Here is a 16,050-nt window from a genome sequence, read left to right as displayed (position 1 = left end):
TTTTCCTGTGTCAACTCCAGGTAGAAAAACACTCCCTTCCACTGAAGGGTGTCAAGCTGAAGGGGAGCTGTATAAGGGCTGCCAAACAGATATTTATAAAAGAGACACTAAAATAATGCTACCTTTTGATGGAGATATGGATTTGTCTGAACTACTGGGAATATGGAATAAAGCGCCTAAAAACCAGACTGTGTACCACCCCAGCAGTCAGGCTGTTCCACTTCAGTGTAAAAACATAAAACTCTGGTTGCTGTTACTAAACTGCTGGAGTATAAAAGTTTTCTGGGTCTCTTTTTTTAGTTGGGCATTTACATTTATAGAAATAAGATTAACTGTGATCTGTATATACTCTTATTTTTTTAAGATCTGTAACACTATTATTGATATTACCATATGCAGATAAATGAGAAGCAATTAATATTTATGAGTTGGATTCATTACAGTAGAGGTCTGTCTTTAGATTCATACTCACTGGTCATCAGTTGGCTGCCTGAGGATTCTTCTGATACAGAGTCAGAGGTGGGGTTTGTGGAGAAGTTGGAAGTAAAAATCCAGTGGAGGATCATTAGAGGAGGCACTGGAGGGCCAGTCCAGTGGAGAGTCAGCAGCGGAAATAGAGGAGGAGTTGGAGGAAGAATACAGTGACAAATCAGTGGAATTAGAAGAAGAGCTGGAGGAATACTGTACTGGAGAATTGTTAGAGGATCTGGAGGAAGAATCTCGGGGAATACTAGAAAATGACTTGAGCATGGTATCATAAGAGTGGATAGTAGAGTCTAGCAAAAGATCAGAGGATTTGGAGGAGGAAGGTAGTAGAGAATCTTAGGAAGTGGAGGCTGAGAAAGAGCCTGCATGAAGAGTTTGTGTAGAGGATTGTTTGTTAGTTTGGAAAATTAAACTTTATTTTCAGTCATTTAAAGCGTTTAGCTCTCCTTCAGATGAGCGAGTGAGAGGGAGAGCACTTTAATTTGCTAATACAGTTAATCTGGCTTGTAAACAGTTTATGTAAAAAGTGAAGATCTTTCAGGTTTTGAAATGGTGGAGGTTTAAATATCCTTATTAGGCAGGAAAAGGCATCATTTAGCGAGATTTGTAGGGTTGTGGTTGGTATTATGCCACCAGAAAACATTTCAAAGACCATGATAATTCTGTGAGATTTGGCACATTAATCTGTGGAAAATAAAATGGTTAGCTAATTATTAATCTAAAAATGAGCTACCAACTTGATTGATCATGTAAGCCAAGAGTGTTCAACCTGTGGCCTGCTGCAGGCCAGATGTGGCCTATGGAGCTATACCACCTGATCTGTGGGGCTCTCCAAGGATCTGGAAATTTGGTGGTGGGGGAGTGGTAGCAGCATTAATTGCCACTCCCCTGCTGCCAAATTTTTAGACCCAAAGGGAGCCCTGCAGGCTGATTAAATGGCCCTGTGTGTAAGATTGTATTGGAGTGTGGCAGGGCCAGAAGGTTGGGTGCCACTGGTATACATGACTGGTAGTGTGATAAGTCTGCTGTACTTCAAGGTCCAGGGAATTGATGGAAGAAATGAGGCTGAGCCTTCAGGTGACCTGTACTGATAAAAGCAAAATGTAACTAGTCAGGGGGGATCAGCAGGCATTGGGGGAGTCACTATTCCCCCGTGCACTGCCAGGAGTGACCAGGAATAACGGTCACAAGCTGGCAGAAGACAGCTTTAGGCTAGATATCAGGAGGTGCTACTTCACGGTCAGGGCGGCTAGGATCTGGAACCAACTTCCAAGAGAAGTGGTGCTGGCTTCTACCCTGGGGGTTTTTAAGAGGAGGTTGGATGAACATCTTGCTGGGCTCTTTGGACCCCAGTATTATTTCCTGCCATGGCGGGGGGTCGGACTAGATGATCTACTCGGGTCCCTTCCGACCCTAGAAACTATGAAACTATAAAAATTCCTAGAACAGACATGGGTTTAGATTTGGTATGTTAACTAACAATTTGCAACTAGTTCTGATGATGTTTGTCATATTGGTGTTGGGATAGCATCCGGAGTTGTATTTAGCTTTCCTTGCTTTCATCCCTGAAAACACTTAATACAGATATGACCAGCATAGATTTTATTCCAGGCCTTTTTAAGGTCTAGAGGCACATTAGTCTTGCAGAACTTACTTTTTTAGAATAAGACTCATTTAATTTACCCTTTACCCACATTTCTATGGAGTATATTGGTTCCCTTCCTAGAGCCTTTTAAGTCTTTCCACACAATACTAAAATGTTCTCTGAATTTAAGACTCATGGCTCCTTTATGAACAGTGTTTTTTTATGTAGATATAAAGAGAGATTTATTTTGATGTGGCCTTCTTCATCTGAAACCTTTTTGCCATTGGCTACAACTCCTGACTCACTTGGAAAAGAGGCTGTATGTCCAGTAGGGTTGCTGTAGTGGCCGAGGGGAGGTGGAATGGAAGACAGTAGGTCCAGAAGAAATAGAGGTTTGTGCCATGCGTTCACTTCCCAGTGAACCTGGTTGGTTGAACTGTGTGGGTGGGTGGGTGGGTGAGTGTGCACCCCCAGCCCAAAGCTCTGGCCACATAACCACTCTCTTATTATTCCCGTACTTGTCTAGGTGTCTAAGGAGATGTTTTCCATGATTCTCTATGGAGAGGCTAAAGGATTCTTTCCCGTTTGGTTGTATTGATTTCAGGAGAATTAAAGGGGAATTGTATGGGGAGTTTTGGAAGATAGATTATTTGCACATTTACCTGTTCTCACTGCAAAGTGTAGGCCTTCCTGCTGAAGTTGAAATGAAACACTGACTGTTGTCCCAACCATAAAGGATGCTCCAGACTTAAAGCACTTGAAATTTGGGACAAGGTTTTGTGTGTGTAGGAATGGTGAGGTGTTCAGTTATAAAACTCATGGAGTCTTTAACTGTGCAATGACGATCTCATTATTATTGAGCAGTATCATTTGAGAAGTGACTCTGGGAGACTGAAGGCTCCTTGAGGGCCTGGGAGCTTTGTATTCCCCACTCAATTGAGTGTCTCTAAACTATGGTTACTGTTGTGGTAGAGGTAGGGGGTTTTGACCCCGGCACAGGCAATTTGTACCGGCAATTATTGCAGTGGATTATAAGGTCAGAGCTAGGTTATGCATAATTTTTGTTTTATTTTTAACACCAGGTAACTAAAGAAAAAATGGACTATAAATAGAAAGCATAACAGTGGGCAGTAATATAATATAGATTGCTTCTACACATGAGTCAATGACCTTCATAACTCACTCATGAGTCATTCTGGAACTAGCAGGAATATATTGGACTATCCTGCTAACTGGAATGGCTTTGCTTGCTAGTTTAATGTGCCAAACTGAAAAGTGGAGTCTCATGCTCTACTCTTTGTATAATGCTTTCTTGCAAAAATTTAGTTCTAGTTGTGAATTCACTTTGTCACGTCCATGACACAAATTGGTTAGTAGATTTGCTAATGTGCCTTCTGCATTAAAGAGTCCCTATAATGATTTATTTTTGGTAAATTGATGTTGTACCTTTTTTGAGACTTGGTGGAAAATTCTGAAAAGATCTTGATGAAGAAAATCATATGTGTTTTAAAACAATTAGGTATGCAAGTCTGGTTCTTCCTCACTTTGGAGATGCTGTAAGGTGCACAAGGGAGTTTTACTCTGAACTCTTTATGTTTTAATTAAGATGGAGGGTGGGTTTCAGACTGTTTTAGTTGCAGAATTAAAAAAACAAACCCAAAATGAGGGCCATCACAAACATGTTGGAAAACCATGTGTTGAAGAATAAGGCAGTTTTGCAACACAGTACTTTCAACACTGCTCAACAGATCACCACCCCAGCATGTCCAAAATTATTGTCTTTGTGTAACTAACCCATGTTGTAAAATATTGTCAGTCGTATATAATAGTTTTGTAAAAATCTATTATAATAGAAATGGTAATTCTGAATTTTCAGGGTTTTTTTTAATGTATCAGTATGCTAACAGTATGTTTTGCTGTGGAGAATTACTGCTAGGTACAAATTTTGATGTGGTGATCATTTGTCTAGCCCCACAGTGACACGGGCACTTAACTCAGTGCCAACTCAGCCTCAGTTGGAGAAGGGGGGCATGGCTTGGTCCTGATCTGGCTGTGCTGGGGGATGGTTGTGATCCAGTTCTTACCTGTCCTGCAGGACTTGAGATTTTGGCAGTGGGGAAGGGTGGCAGTATTGTCACTATTCCCCTGCTGCCAGATTTTATGACATGTGGGGAGCTCTGCAGGCTGCATTTGGCCTGCAGGCTAGCGGTGAGCACCCCTGTAATATTTCTTTTACTCGAGTAGTTTTTTTCTGACGAGTCACAACCATATGCTTCACTGGGAACCCCTCTCTAAACAGGAAATATCTTTAAAGGAAATTTTTATTTTTAAATATAGTTGCTACAGAAACAATGAAGATCCTTTGAAAAAAAAAAAATCTAAGACTTATTTTTTTTTTTTGTTTATAGAAGATCCTTTTGAGGACTTCTTTGGGAACAGAAGAGGTCCACGCGGAAGCAGAAACCGAGGTGGTGGATCATTTTTTTCTACATTTAGTGGTTTTCCTGCATTTGGAAGTGGCTTTCCTTCTTTTGATACAGGTAAATATTTAAAGCAGACTTTAAGTTGAAAGTTGTACTGGTGCCAAAAGGGTCTAACTTCTGCTGTAAACGGAGTTGTAAGGTTAAAGTAATATTAGATGCATACAAAAAATCATGAAAAGTGTTAGAGCGCAGTTATGGAAATGAAAAATTGATTTGTGTGTTATTCTTTACAGAAACTGAGATACTAAAAATAGTTATTTATCTACCCACCTTAACAGTGTGGTTCATTTTCACAACATACTTAATTTCTAAATGGGTGTATTCTTGAGTGCCCAGCTTAAGCATTACTGCTTAGTTTTGATGCTTTAAATTGAATTCAGTGAGTAGCCAGTACTTAACTTTTCAGGCACCAGTGACCCAAATTTTAGAAGGGGAGCTAATTTCGTTAAAATTAAAACAGTCTCCAGCCAACCAGTTTTAAGAAAGTATCCTAATAATCTGTGGAAGAGGAAATAATTGGCTTTTTTGACTCATTGTTGAAAACTGCAATATGAAGCTTTTGCCTACTGAAAGTAAGCGGTGTCTTTTTAAACTAATTTGGTCAATAACTTTCATGTCAACTTTATTCCCAACAGGTTTTACTTCATTTGGTTCATTGGGCCATGGGGGCCTTACTTCATTCTCCTCAGCGTCATTTGGTGGCAGTGGGATGGGTAACTTCAAATCGGTATCAACTTCTACTAAAATAGTTAACGGCAGAAAAATCACTACAAAGAGGTAATGGAGATTTATAAGTAATACACATGTTCTAATGAATTTGTCAAAGCCAGTAGCACCTTTTCCCCCCTTATGTTGATTTCCATACTGTATTTTTGTTAGTATCTATAATTTATAGAAACAAAGGATCTTGTTTGGGTTATCTGTCTCTTCCATTACAGGATAGTTCCTACCATGTATATATGTAAACAGGCAGGCTTACCTGGATACCTGATGGATAAGGGTTGAGTCAAAGTGAGGAAGCTCCAAACAGGTGTCAGGTGTTTTAATCGGGGCACTACTGTCAGCTGCTAGGAAGGGATCAAGTAATGGGACTACTTCTGGGTTGCTGTTTTTGGAACTTTTTCTGGATGAACCATCTTATATTTATTTTTTTGGCCTCTGGCTAGTCAGTACTTGAATTTAGAGCCTTGCTTCCTGCAAGAGAAGTACAGTGTCCTCTTCATTTCCTGTGAGGCTATTAACTGGAGATGAGGAGACTCTTGTTAGTTTACTCAGCAATGCTAACCTTCTGATTTTAAGGCAGGTGGAATATAATGGGTCGTATTTGCTACTTTCTCCAGTTTGTTAGTCATGTACTTTTTCCACTTAGGCTTTCCCAACCAGCTTTTGAAGTGAAATTAACATTTTTTCAGTACTGCAGTTGCCCATCTTGATTTAAAGAGCAAATGGTTTTGTCTTCTGTTGGGTAAATTCTTAAGAGTAGGTAGGACATTCCACCAAGAAAAGCCCTGGTGTACTTCTTAATGGAAGGTTCTAGCTAAATACCTTCCTCCAGTACCCTTCATCAGCTTGCAGCATTTGACAGGATGGAGATGGACAACCCTTTGTGACCACAGGAAACAGGATAAGGAGCAATAGTCTTAAATTGCAGCCAGGGAAATAAGGGTGGAGATGAGGAAGAATTTTGTCACTATGAGGGAGGCTGAGCATTGGAGCAAGCCAACTAAACAAGTTGTAGAACATCAATCCTTGGATGTCTTTAAGAGCAAATTAGACAAACACTTGACTGGGATGCTTTAGTCAAAGGTGATACTGGCTTCAGCAGGGAGTTGGACTAGATGGTCTTCTGTGGTCACTCCCAGCCCTACTATTCTATGATTTCTGTGGACTACTAATTGAGAAGCCTCTGCTGTTGCCCAAGAGGCTCTCTTGAAGTCCATCTGTTATATCTTCAGTTGTGATTTTTGTGAGCAATTAAGAGGTACAGTTATCCTAACTTGTTATAACACAGTTTGGGTTCACATAGCAGCGTGGACTCTTTCTGAATAAATATCCAAAACAGCAGTACAGGTGCATTCTGGAAAATATGTAGACAGTTAGCTTATTAGGGAATCAATAGCCCAGACAGAAGAGCAGGGCCAGTGTACCATAATTCTCTATTGCCCAGATACTTGGTTAGGAGAAGTCAAATGAATTAGCTGACATGGTTAAGAAAGGCCTAACGGTAGAGTGAAAAAGTGTTACAGGCACACAGCTCTTAACCAAGGAAGAAAAATGCTGTTAACTGACAGCCTGGTTAATAAAACTTTTAAATGCCATAATTCAGCACACGTTTAGAGATAACCAAGCCATCAACATATTTAAAAAACTTTACACAGCAAGGTAAATAAAGCACTAGGTGTGCCATATCCTTATCTATCTAGAAAAAATTGCTGCTTAAATTGCACTGCAAAGTACACAAGAAATCATAGTAGTATGCAGCTTGGATGTGCTTTGCAGAGAGGCATCCACAGAAGAATTAGGGGCAGGCAGACTACGTCTCATGAACCGTATCCAGCCCACAGTGCCCACCAACAAATTGCATCACACTGAGAGCCCTTCTGCCCACAGAGGTGGAAGCAAGGTGCCCATTTATACACCTTCCCCCCCCCCCGCCCAACATGCACCTCACTCCCACCCTCGTGGGCACAAGGGCCTGGCTTGGCCAGAAGGCAGCTTCTACATAGGGCTGCTGCTGCAACCACCAGGGGCCTGCTCAGCTTCCCTGGTGTCCCCCTTGCTCCAGGCAGCAGGTAGGGAAGCGGTGGGGGTAGAGTTGCAGCTGGGTGGGAGTGCAGAGGGTGGGGTTGTGCTGGGCTAATGGCAGTGCAGAGCCCATGTCAACAGTGTGTGGGTGTGAGGGAAGGTGTGGGGGGGGGATGTGGGGACCCCCATGACATTCAGTCCCAGCAGGCAGCAGCAGCAGGTGGGGTTGCTCAGGGTGCTGTTGCCCGGTGGCATGTGGCTTTGGCCAGTGCTGCGCATTGCTGTGAGGAGTGCAGCCCCCAGCGGGATGTCTCTATCGCCGGTGCTCCCCACTGCTCACGTTCAACCCCTGCACTCGCAAAGCATAGGAGGGAAGCCCCATGCACTGGAGCCAGCTGCCTCCTCGCCACAATATTCAGTGCTGGCAAGAGTGGCATACCACCAGGCACCAGCACCCTGAGCGCCCCTGCCTACTGCTGCCTCCCCATAGGGTGGGGGTGGGGTCTCCAACGCCCCCCCACCACATAAATGCTACACACATACCCTGCCCCCCGCACATACCTTGTGCATACAATTCCCCCACATACAGCCACACCCCACCATATACACATACCTACACGCAACCATACATGCGCTCACATCCCTAGCCACACCCTACATGCACACTATACATGACTAAGATTTTTTTGAGTTATGCAGTCATCTCTGCTTACAGTATGCAAACGCAAACCATGACAAAATATTTTTTGTAATAAAATTTAAATAAGCTATAGTAGATGTTTAACTTCTAGTGTATGATTTGGTTTTTTTCTGGATCTAAGATGGCAGTCTCCCCTCCTAAATGGAGCTTTTTGAGGGGGGGCAGTGAGAGGGACTTCTGGTGGCAGAGGTCAGGAGTTAGGGTTGGCACTTCTAGTTCCAGTGTGGCAACCAGGCAGTGGGGCAACTGTCAAGGGGTGGGGCTACCCATGCAGCCTATAAAAGCTCACCAAACCTTGTTAAGCAGCCCTCCACCTCAAATAATTGCCTGGCCTCTGTTTTAGACCCAAGTCAAAGTCTCATAGACAAAGAACAGTCACATTGTTCTTGGAGCTAGCTAATACAATCTCTGCCAACTCTTGCAAAAAGCCCTTTTGTCTCAGTAGTTTTGAGTGACTTCCATGTCTGGCCATCAAATTGGAGCTAGCACTGACTTATAAAGTAGGAAGCTGCTTGATATTTCTGTCCTTCCAATATATATTGCTTTGGAAATTGTCATCTACAGACTGACCCTTTAATTTGGCTTATACCTGCTCTCTGAACAAAGCAGTTAAAATCTAGTGACCAGCAACTAGAGAAGTAGGCTGTTTCCCAGACCCAACATATACATGTTATGGTTGGACTGGATAAATACTAAATGAGATTGATATTATTTTTTGTTTAGACAAGTTTTAACCACTTTCGAACGTCATGGCATGATGGATATGTGTTGTGTAGCTTTACTACTAAAACTTAGTTAAACAAACATAGTTGTGTATTTTGTCACCTTGTACCTAATGGACTGGTTGGTTGCAACTTTAATTTCTGCCTTTCCTGGATGATATAACTTCTGTATTTAAATCAAAAATTGAATTATTTGCTTTCAGAGGGCATAGGAATGGGAAAGAAAGAAGAAAGTGTTTTAAGTCTGAAAAGGACCACAACCAAATTGTGAAAATATGAGTATAGTGCATGTAGTCATCATCAGCCAGTGTGGCCAGTGTCATCACCAGCAACAGATGTGAAAATATATGGAAGATAATGGCTGTAGCTGTCTACAGCATAGTGTAGTATACCAGTGGCTTGGGTCTTCTAGAAAGTGACATTTTGGTAGGGGAAAGTAAATAGTCTGGTTTCTGCTGGGTTGAATCAAAATCCTGCTTACTGTAATTTAACCAACCACACCTAGTTATGCCAGCAGTATATTTCATTTGCTCCATAGCTAAAGGTGCTGCTTACTTTCACTTAAGTTAAAAATGCCTTGAAATGTTTAAATGGTTTTTGTCCTGCAGAATTGTTGAGAATGGACAAGAGAGAGTAGAAGTTGAAGAAGATGGCCAGTTAAAGTCATTAACAATAAATGGTAAGGAGCAGCTGCTACGCTTGGATAACAAGTAATTCAACGCACGCATTTAACAGAAATTTTAAGCTATAACAGCACCATTTGAGGATTGACAGGAACATTTTTTTTGAAGATTTCAAACGAACTATTCTTTCAGTATATCTACCTAATCTAAAGTATTTATAAACAGCTCATCGGAGCTCGTATTTGTCATAGACTTTTGAGTTAATTGTTGGGACCACATCAGTAGGACCATTTTTTTGTCCTTAAAATTGTTGTAAACTTCTGTATGCACTTTTCTTTTTCTTATATATGATCCAAGGTGAACCGTGATCCTTCAGTAGTGCTAGGGCAAAATGTATGCTAACACTAGCATGACTCTTGCTTTTCCATTTTGTTTGAAATGTGAGCCAACTAGTAAAGTCTGCTGTGAAGTTAACATTTCCAGGACAAACTTTTTAATAATTTCAACATTTTTTTTAATATTTAGTAGTGCAAGATGTTAAACGTTACTGGTAATACATTTCTGGTTTAAATAAATTAAGGATGTTTTCTAGTTGTGCATGAATGCCAACGGTTTAGTAAGTTTTGACAAATGTTTATGTAATGTAAGTCTAGGTAAACAAAAGTAAAGCTGGTAAGCTGGGTCTTTTGTCATTTGCAAAAAAAACTTCAAAAATGAATAAATGCTGATGTTTGTGGTGCATTCTTTCATGAATGGCATTTGAAGCCTTCTTGTGTCTGTGTGTGATTTGGGCAACTGGGGAAAACTACTCTGCTTTTCAACTGTTTCTTCAATCTTAAGGATGAGGGTATTTTCTCTTTTGCAGATGTTTTCTTCAGTGTGACTGAAAATGTAGCTTGTTTCACTTCCAGATCTAAATGCGAATCTAAAATGAGAGTATCCACAGGGTTGACTGGCCAACTTTTTCTTTTTTTGCCCCACTGTATAAACTTGAGCTTCTCCAAAAGTAACTTTCGGTATTATTGGATGCTGCTTAACTTCAGTCTTATGACTGTGTCAGAAATTTAACATGGGCATAAATAAATAAGAAAAATCTACACTAACTCTTCCTGAATGAAAGGGCTTTCCTTCAGATAAAAGGCAGACATGCCCATTTTAGGTAGGGTTTTTTATAAAAATGATAGTAGAGGGCCAGACCAAAACATTTTATCTGGCAAGAATTTCATGATCTTGCAGAGAGATAAAAAGAGTAATTCTGATAAGTTTCAGCATCTTCAAAATATGTCACCTAGTGTGGTTGTCGGCTACATATTCTTAACTATCATTAATTTATACAAAAAGCAAAATATGCCTAATGTCAGTAGAGGGCGGGGTATGAGGCAGTGTTAATTATGAATAGCTAATATATATATATTGGTCCAGATTTTCAAAGTTAAACACAAGAAGTTGCTCTTGTTTCTTTATGCTGCTTTAGGCAGAAGATACATGATGAATGCACACAAATAAGCATTTGTGCATGAAAATACTTGCCAGGCGCTATGCACAAGTCATGCATGTGTGATTTTTTTTTTATGCCTTTCACCTAGCTTTGAATATCTGGCCTTCAGTGACCTCTTGATGCCTGCTTAACATTTAAAGTTTACATAAAATGTGTGGGGATTTTTTAATGTATGTGGTCTGAAATGATGGTTTGATTCTCTCTCTGCTGAATGTCACCTACACTGTTGCACTAACAAATACATTGATTTAAAGCTTATTAAGTGGAGAATAATTCACCATGTTTTTGTTCAGATAACTGATTCAACTTAAACCAAGAACAAATAATCTAATGAGCTGCTTCAATAGATTAAACATGTGGTAAGGTTATCAAATCAAATTCCCTCCTCCCTGTTACTTCAGTTCCCTAGAACCAAGCAGTCAGGGTGGGGAAGAAATAAATTACTAAAATTGTATTTCAAGTTTGGGAGAACCAAAAGGTATGTACTGATTTTTAGTCTACAACTTTTATTGTAATTGACATCTTTTATGTTCTGGTATAGACTTTTGTAAAAGTAATCTTGAAACCATATTCTTTTCTTGTTGGTGTCTGTCATGTCAACTTTTTGATTAGAGAGTCAAAGGACCCTCCCTTTCCTAGTGTATGATCGCATTGCAAAAAGTGTTGGCCAACTCAAGTAAAAATAGTGACAGTAAAGCAACATGGAGTTGAACTTAAGTTGTTAATTCAGGCTCAACAGCTTAGCAGCATTGGGTTAGCAGCTCATGTTAATCTGCCTTCTCTTTTTCCGTGCGTTTAACTTGAAAAGTTACCTCTAACGAGCAGAAGAATACGCCTCTTCTGGCAGAGCAGCAATACAGAAATGTGTATACCCAAACATATGCTTTTTAAAGTTTCTAACTCCTACTTTATTGTGAATAGTTCATTTAGTTTTTTGGTGCAGAGCATTCATTCGGAGGACATGTAATAAGAGTTTTTATGTGGTGACTTTGCTGAAAGAGGATCCAGTAACATGGACAAATGCCTTCTTTACTTTCAGAGTCTTATTGTAACTTTAGTCAGTGCTGAAGCCCACTGTACCTTTTGCTTGTGGGCAGCATTACATTTTTCACATAGAAATAGGCAAGGGATTAGCAGCCACAAGGAATTATATGACTATTCGGACTGCAAACTAATCCATTAGTTTGAAAAGACTTCCGCACTATTAAAGAAAAACTAACATACATGTTAAAACTTGTATAGCCCCTAGAGCTGGGGATTAACCTGATTTGGTCTCAGTATCCAAGGCTGGGAATGCAGATGCGAGTTCCAAATGTAATTGTCATAAGTTGAAGGTTTTATGTTTCAGACATTCAGAATGAGGTTATTTGAGAATGAATTCATACCTGCTACTCATCTTACTCTATTTGCTGTTTACTTTTTGGATGTGAAACTTATTTTTGCAAATACATGGTAGTCACAGAGATGCCATAGATCAGAGTTAGACATGTCTGATTTTGGTTACCCTTGATATCCTTCGTTTGTTGGAAGTCTTACTAATTATGATGCAGAAATGTATTTTTTCTATTATATTTGGGAGGGGGAGTAGGGAAACCTCTTATGTTGCATTCAAGACCTTTGTATTGCTTCTTACTAATACATTTTTGCCATGGAAATAGAGAACTGACAAAAGGTATAAAGGCTGATGTTAGACACCATTTTAAAGCGTTGCTTATCATTTTCATTTATGCCCAGTTAATAGAAAAAATATCTGTTAACTGACAAAAATTTCCAGTTTGAACCAATAATGGTACGTCTTGCAGGTATCAAATATACAATATAAAAGGATGAATGGAAACATTCTCCTAGTTTTGAGAAACTTTATGTAGGCAGGAAATAAATTGCATGTTCAGGTAGAGACAGAGCTTAGCTAAAAATGAAGCTTCCTTCCTGTGGCTTGGAAGAATAAGGTGGGGTTTGCAACCAGCAGCTTTGCTGTTTTGTATTTAGTTTTCAAAAATGTAGTGATTTATTGTACAATAAACTTTTTTTGTAATGCTTTTGCTTGGTACAACCTGATCTTGACTGTTCCCTACAATTGCATGCCATAATATGCTTTCTTAAGCTTATGCAGTTTCTCCCTCCCTCACTGAGTCAGTTACAGAAGTTCTTTAAGTGTGTGTTATTTGCATTAAAACAATAGAGTTAAAACCCCCTTTTTTTCTTGTTCATGCTTGAAATGTTGGTTAATGGAATATTTGCTTTTAAAATATATAATTCATAGTGAATCACAAGCAGAACAGCCTTTGTGGTACCTAATGACAGCTGCTCTGCATACAACAGTGCAAGTACTAATATTAACAGGTACACTACATTTAACTTGTCTCCGTGTCTAGTTGACTTACTGTTGCCACGTTGGGATTGATTTCATGCATGTTTCAAAATTCTCTGCTGCAGCTTGTCAAAGATTAATATATTGAGAGTTATTTGCCATTTATTTAACAAAAAATGATTGCAGAACAAGCCAAAATGCTTTCAAAATGAAGGTCAGAAGTTTGATGCTTCCCCATATAGTCATAGTCATATTGTGTTTTCTTGTTGTCTGTCTGCCTGGCCAAGCATGTTTTTATGTGAAAGTGGCATTTGTCTGCAGTGTGTATACCTGTGCTTCTGTGTTTTGAGATTGTCTGCCAAAAAAAATGGACTTTCCCAGTGGTTAGAGGGGGTGGAAGTTTTGGAGACCTGGGTTCTGTAACTGAATCTCCTTAGATTTGTTGGGGCTCTTGAGTTTTTCACAACTTTGCCTCAGTTCCTTCATCTGTAACAGGATCAGTAATACCTCCTTTTAACATTGCATCCATGTAAAGTGGATATACCATGATTTAAGCGTTATTTTAAGGAAACTGCATTAATTATCTCCTTTACCACTATGTTTGAAATGGTGGTTCAGGACAGAATAGGGTTAAAAGCTCGCAACCCTTCTTTACATATGTTTTAACTTGGGTTTCTTAAAGGATTGGTAACAAATATAGAGTTATTATGTTTCCAGTAAAGCAAAGAAAAACTATGATTGCACTGTTACTTGTAATAGTGAAGATCCGATATAAACTCTTCATGCTTCCTTTTCTGGTGGGATCTTCTGTTTAGTTAAAAATCTGATTTAATAAAAAGTGGACTGATGGTTCAGATTGCTTCAGTGAACTGTCTTCACTCAGCTTGTGAAACTTTACATAATACTATACAGGAAGAACAGTCTCCTATCCCAGGGGAGCTACCAAATTCACAATGTCATAATTTTTGCAGAAAATGAATTTGGAAGGTCTCCTGTGAAAAAAGCGCAGGATCAGCAACAAGCATGAGAGAGAAGAGCTGCAAAAACGAGAGCGGAAAGCCCTGGCGTCCTGAAGCTCTGGGGGCGGGGGGTGGGATGGGATTTTAATGGTAGTGTGACAGGCCCTCCCATGCCTCGGGCCAATGGACCTCGGAAGTCCTGCCCCTCCCCAGAGACTGATAGATGGCCATTTATTAATTTGGGGATGGGAGGGATATCCAGGGCCCCTTGGCCAATAAGAAGTGTTGGGGGGCCCACCATATTCTGCGACAAGAAGGGTATGCAATGACACAGTTGGGGAGACCAGCCAGAGATGCAATAGATATTTTATGCCACACTCAGGCCATGAAGTCGGGGGCAACTGCTGTGTATTAGGTAGGCCCCTACATATCCCTTTTCATGCTGTGATGTTCATTGTATTTGGATCTCTTCCAAACACGAGGAGGTTTAGTGTTTTTAATACTGAAGTGATAACAGTTCCAAAAGGCAAAAGTTGGGGAAAAGAACATAACTGTTCAGAAGATGCATAAAACTGATGAAGAAAAAAAAAGACTCATCTAAATCAGGGTTGTCAAAACTCATCTGGCCTTTGAGGTGTGGGTCTACAGCTCAGATTGGACCCACAGACCAGCCCTAAACGCTGTCTCCAGGGCCATGGCAACTGTTCTGGGTCCAGGCTGCTAGATCTGGCATGGATCTGATGTGCTGGAGTTGGCACTGCACAGTGCGTGGGGCCATCCAGTGCACCCTGCACGTTTGCCTGTTACCTGAGACTCGCAGGCAGCGCTGGGGGCTGGATAGTAGGTTTCTGTAGACTGGATCCACTGTGGACATCCCTGACCTAAATGATGTGGGTGGGATGGGCTCTTTAGGTGAAATCTAAATGAGATTAGGAGCTTTGTAGGAAGATGGTTTGATTTAATTTATAATTGATTTAAAATCTGTACTTTTTAAATCGGGAAGTGATTTTAAAACTGTTTCGTGTTTATTCTTTCTAGTTACTTTACAATGCAGACTAAGCCTGTAGAAATTGCTAGGCTACCATAGCTTTGCTGACAAACACAGTCTTCATGCTAACCGTGATATTTCTCATTGCTAACCATAGAATGTCTAGCACAATGGCTTAAGTATATATGAACTAACTCTTTTTTGTTTAGACAATGACTTAGATACTAATCAGGCCTTTTTAGTCTGATTTTTGTATTGTGCTGCATTTGGATGAAAGTTGGAAATCCATTACATGTATAAAATTCTGACACTTCAACTGAAAAATAACAAATTTAGATGCCTAATGCAGGTTGTTTTCCTAAGAACTAATAAAAAATCTGTATCCATGTGTCTTCACATTTTTAGACTTAGTAAATGTCATTCTTCCCATCTTGTTCTAGACATAGCTTGGAAATGGAAAGCAAATTTTCAGCTGTTTTATTTTTTTTTTCCAAATTCAGGTTGGCTTATCAACTTTAAATGAGTTGGTTCAGATAGCAATATTACATCTGTAGCTGCTGTGCAAATTGATACCAAAAGTAACTAAGGCAAATTGAGACCAAAAGTTTGTCTTTTTGCACAGATTGAAAGCTCTTGAGCTTTGGAAACAAGAAATTCTAATGCTGTCCCCAAATGCAGCACTTGCGTGACATTTTGTAACCTACGAAATAACTCTATCTGGTATTAATCTGAGATGCTGCAATCATGAACCCACCTCAAAATTAAAAGAAGCATCTTTTAAATAATACGGGAAAAATCAAAGGAAAGAGATCCTGTTTTTCAAGGTGAACTCAAGCTTTGTCATTTAAAACTTAAGTTTGGAATAATGTGGTTTCATTGTTTTAAATTATATTTTTATTTTGTTGTTTTTTAAAATCATTTTTTTTTCTCTAGCCTGCTTTGTGAACTGT

The 16,050-nt window shown here is 39.8% G+C and overlaps 1 protein-coding gene across 7 annotated transcripts in view; it reads left to right on the top strand.

The window, feature by feature from the left end:
• DNAJB6 (DnaJ heat shock protein family (Hsp40) member B6) overlaps positions 1-16,050 on the top strand; it is an 80,415-nt gene that overhangs the window by 23,893 nt on the left and 40,472 nt on the right. For 4 of the 7 annotated variants that reach the window (XM_090047605.1, XM_090047601.1, XM_090047602.1 and 1 more), the window contains exons 6-8: positions 4,480-4,611; positions 5,190-5,331; positions 9,330-9,400. In XM_090047605.1, the coding sequence (XP_089903731.1) occupies positions 4,480-4,611; positions 5,190-5,331; positions 9,330-9,400 (345 nt within the window). Of the gene's footprint in view, positions 1-4,479; positions 4,612-5,189; positions 5,332-9,329; positions 10,109-16,050 lie in introns of those variants that run through there. The other 3 variants (XM_090047606.1, XM_090047604.1, XM_090047608.1) reach the window with 2 other exon arrangements.

The sequence above is a fragment of the Crocodylus siamensis genome, chromosome 5 (assembly GCF_052110815.1).
Source record: "Crocodylus siamensis isolate JL-2025a chromosome 5, ASM5211081v1, whole genome shotgun sequence".
NCBI lineage: Eukaryota > Metazoa > Chordata > Crocodylia > Crocodylidae > Crocodylus > Crocodylus siamensis.
The sequence above is the reverse complement of the archived record's forward strand: the minus strand, read 5'-3'. Positions and strand labels throughout refer to the sequence as shown.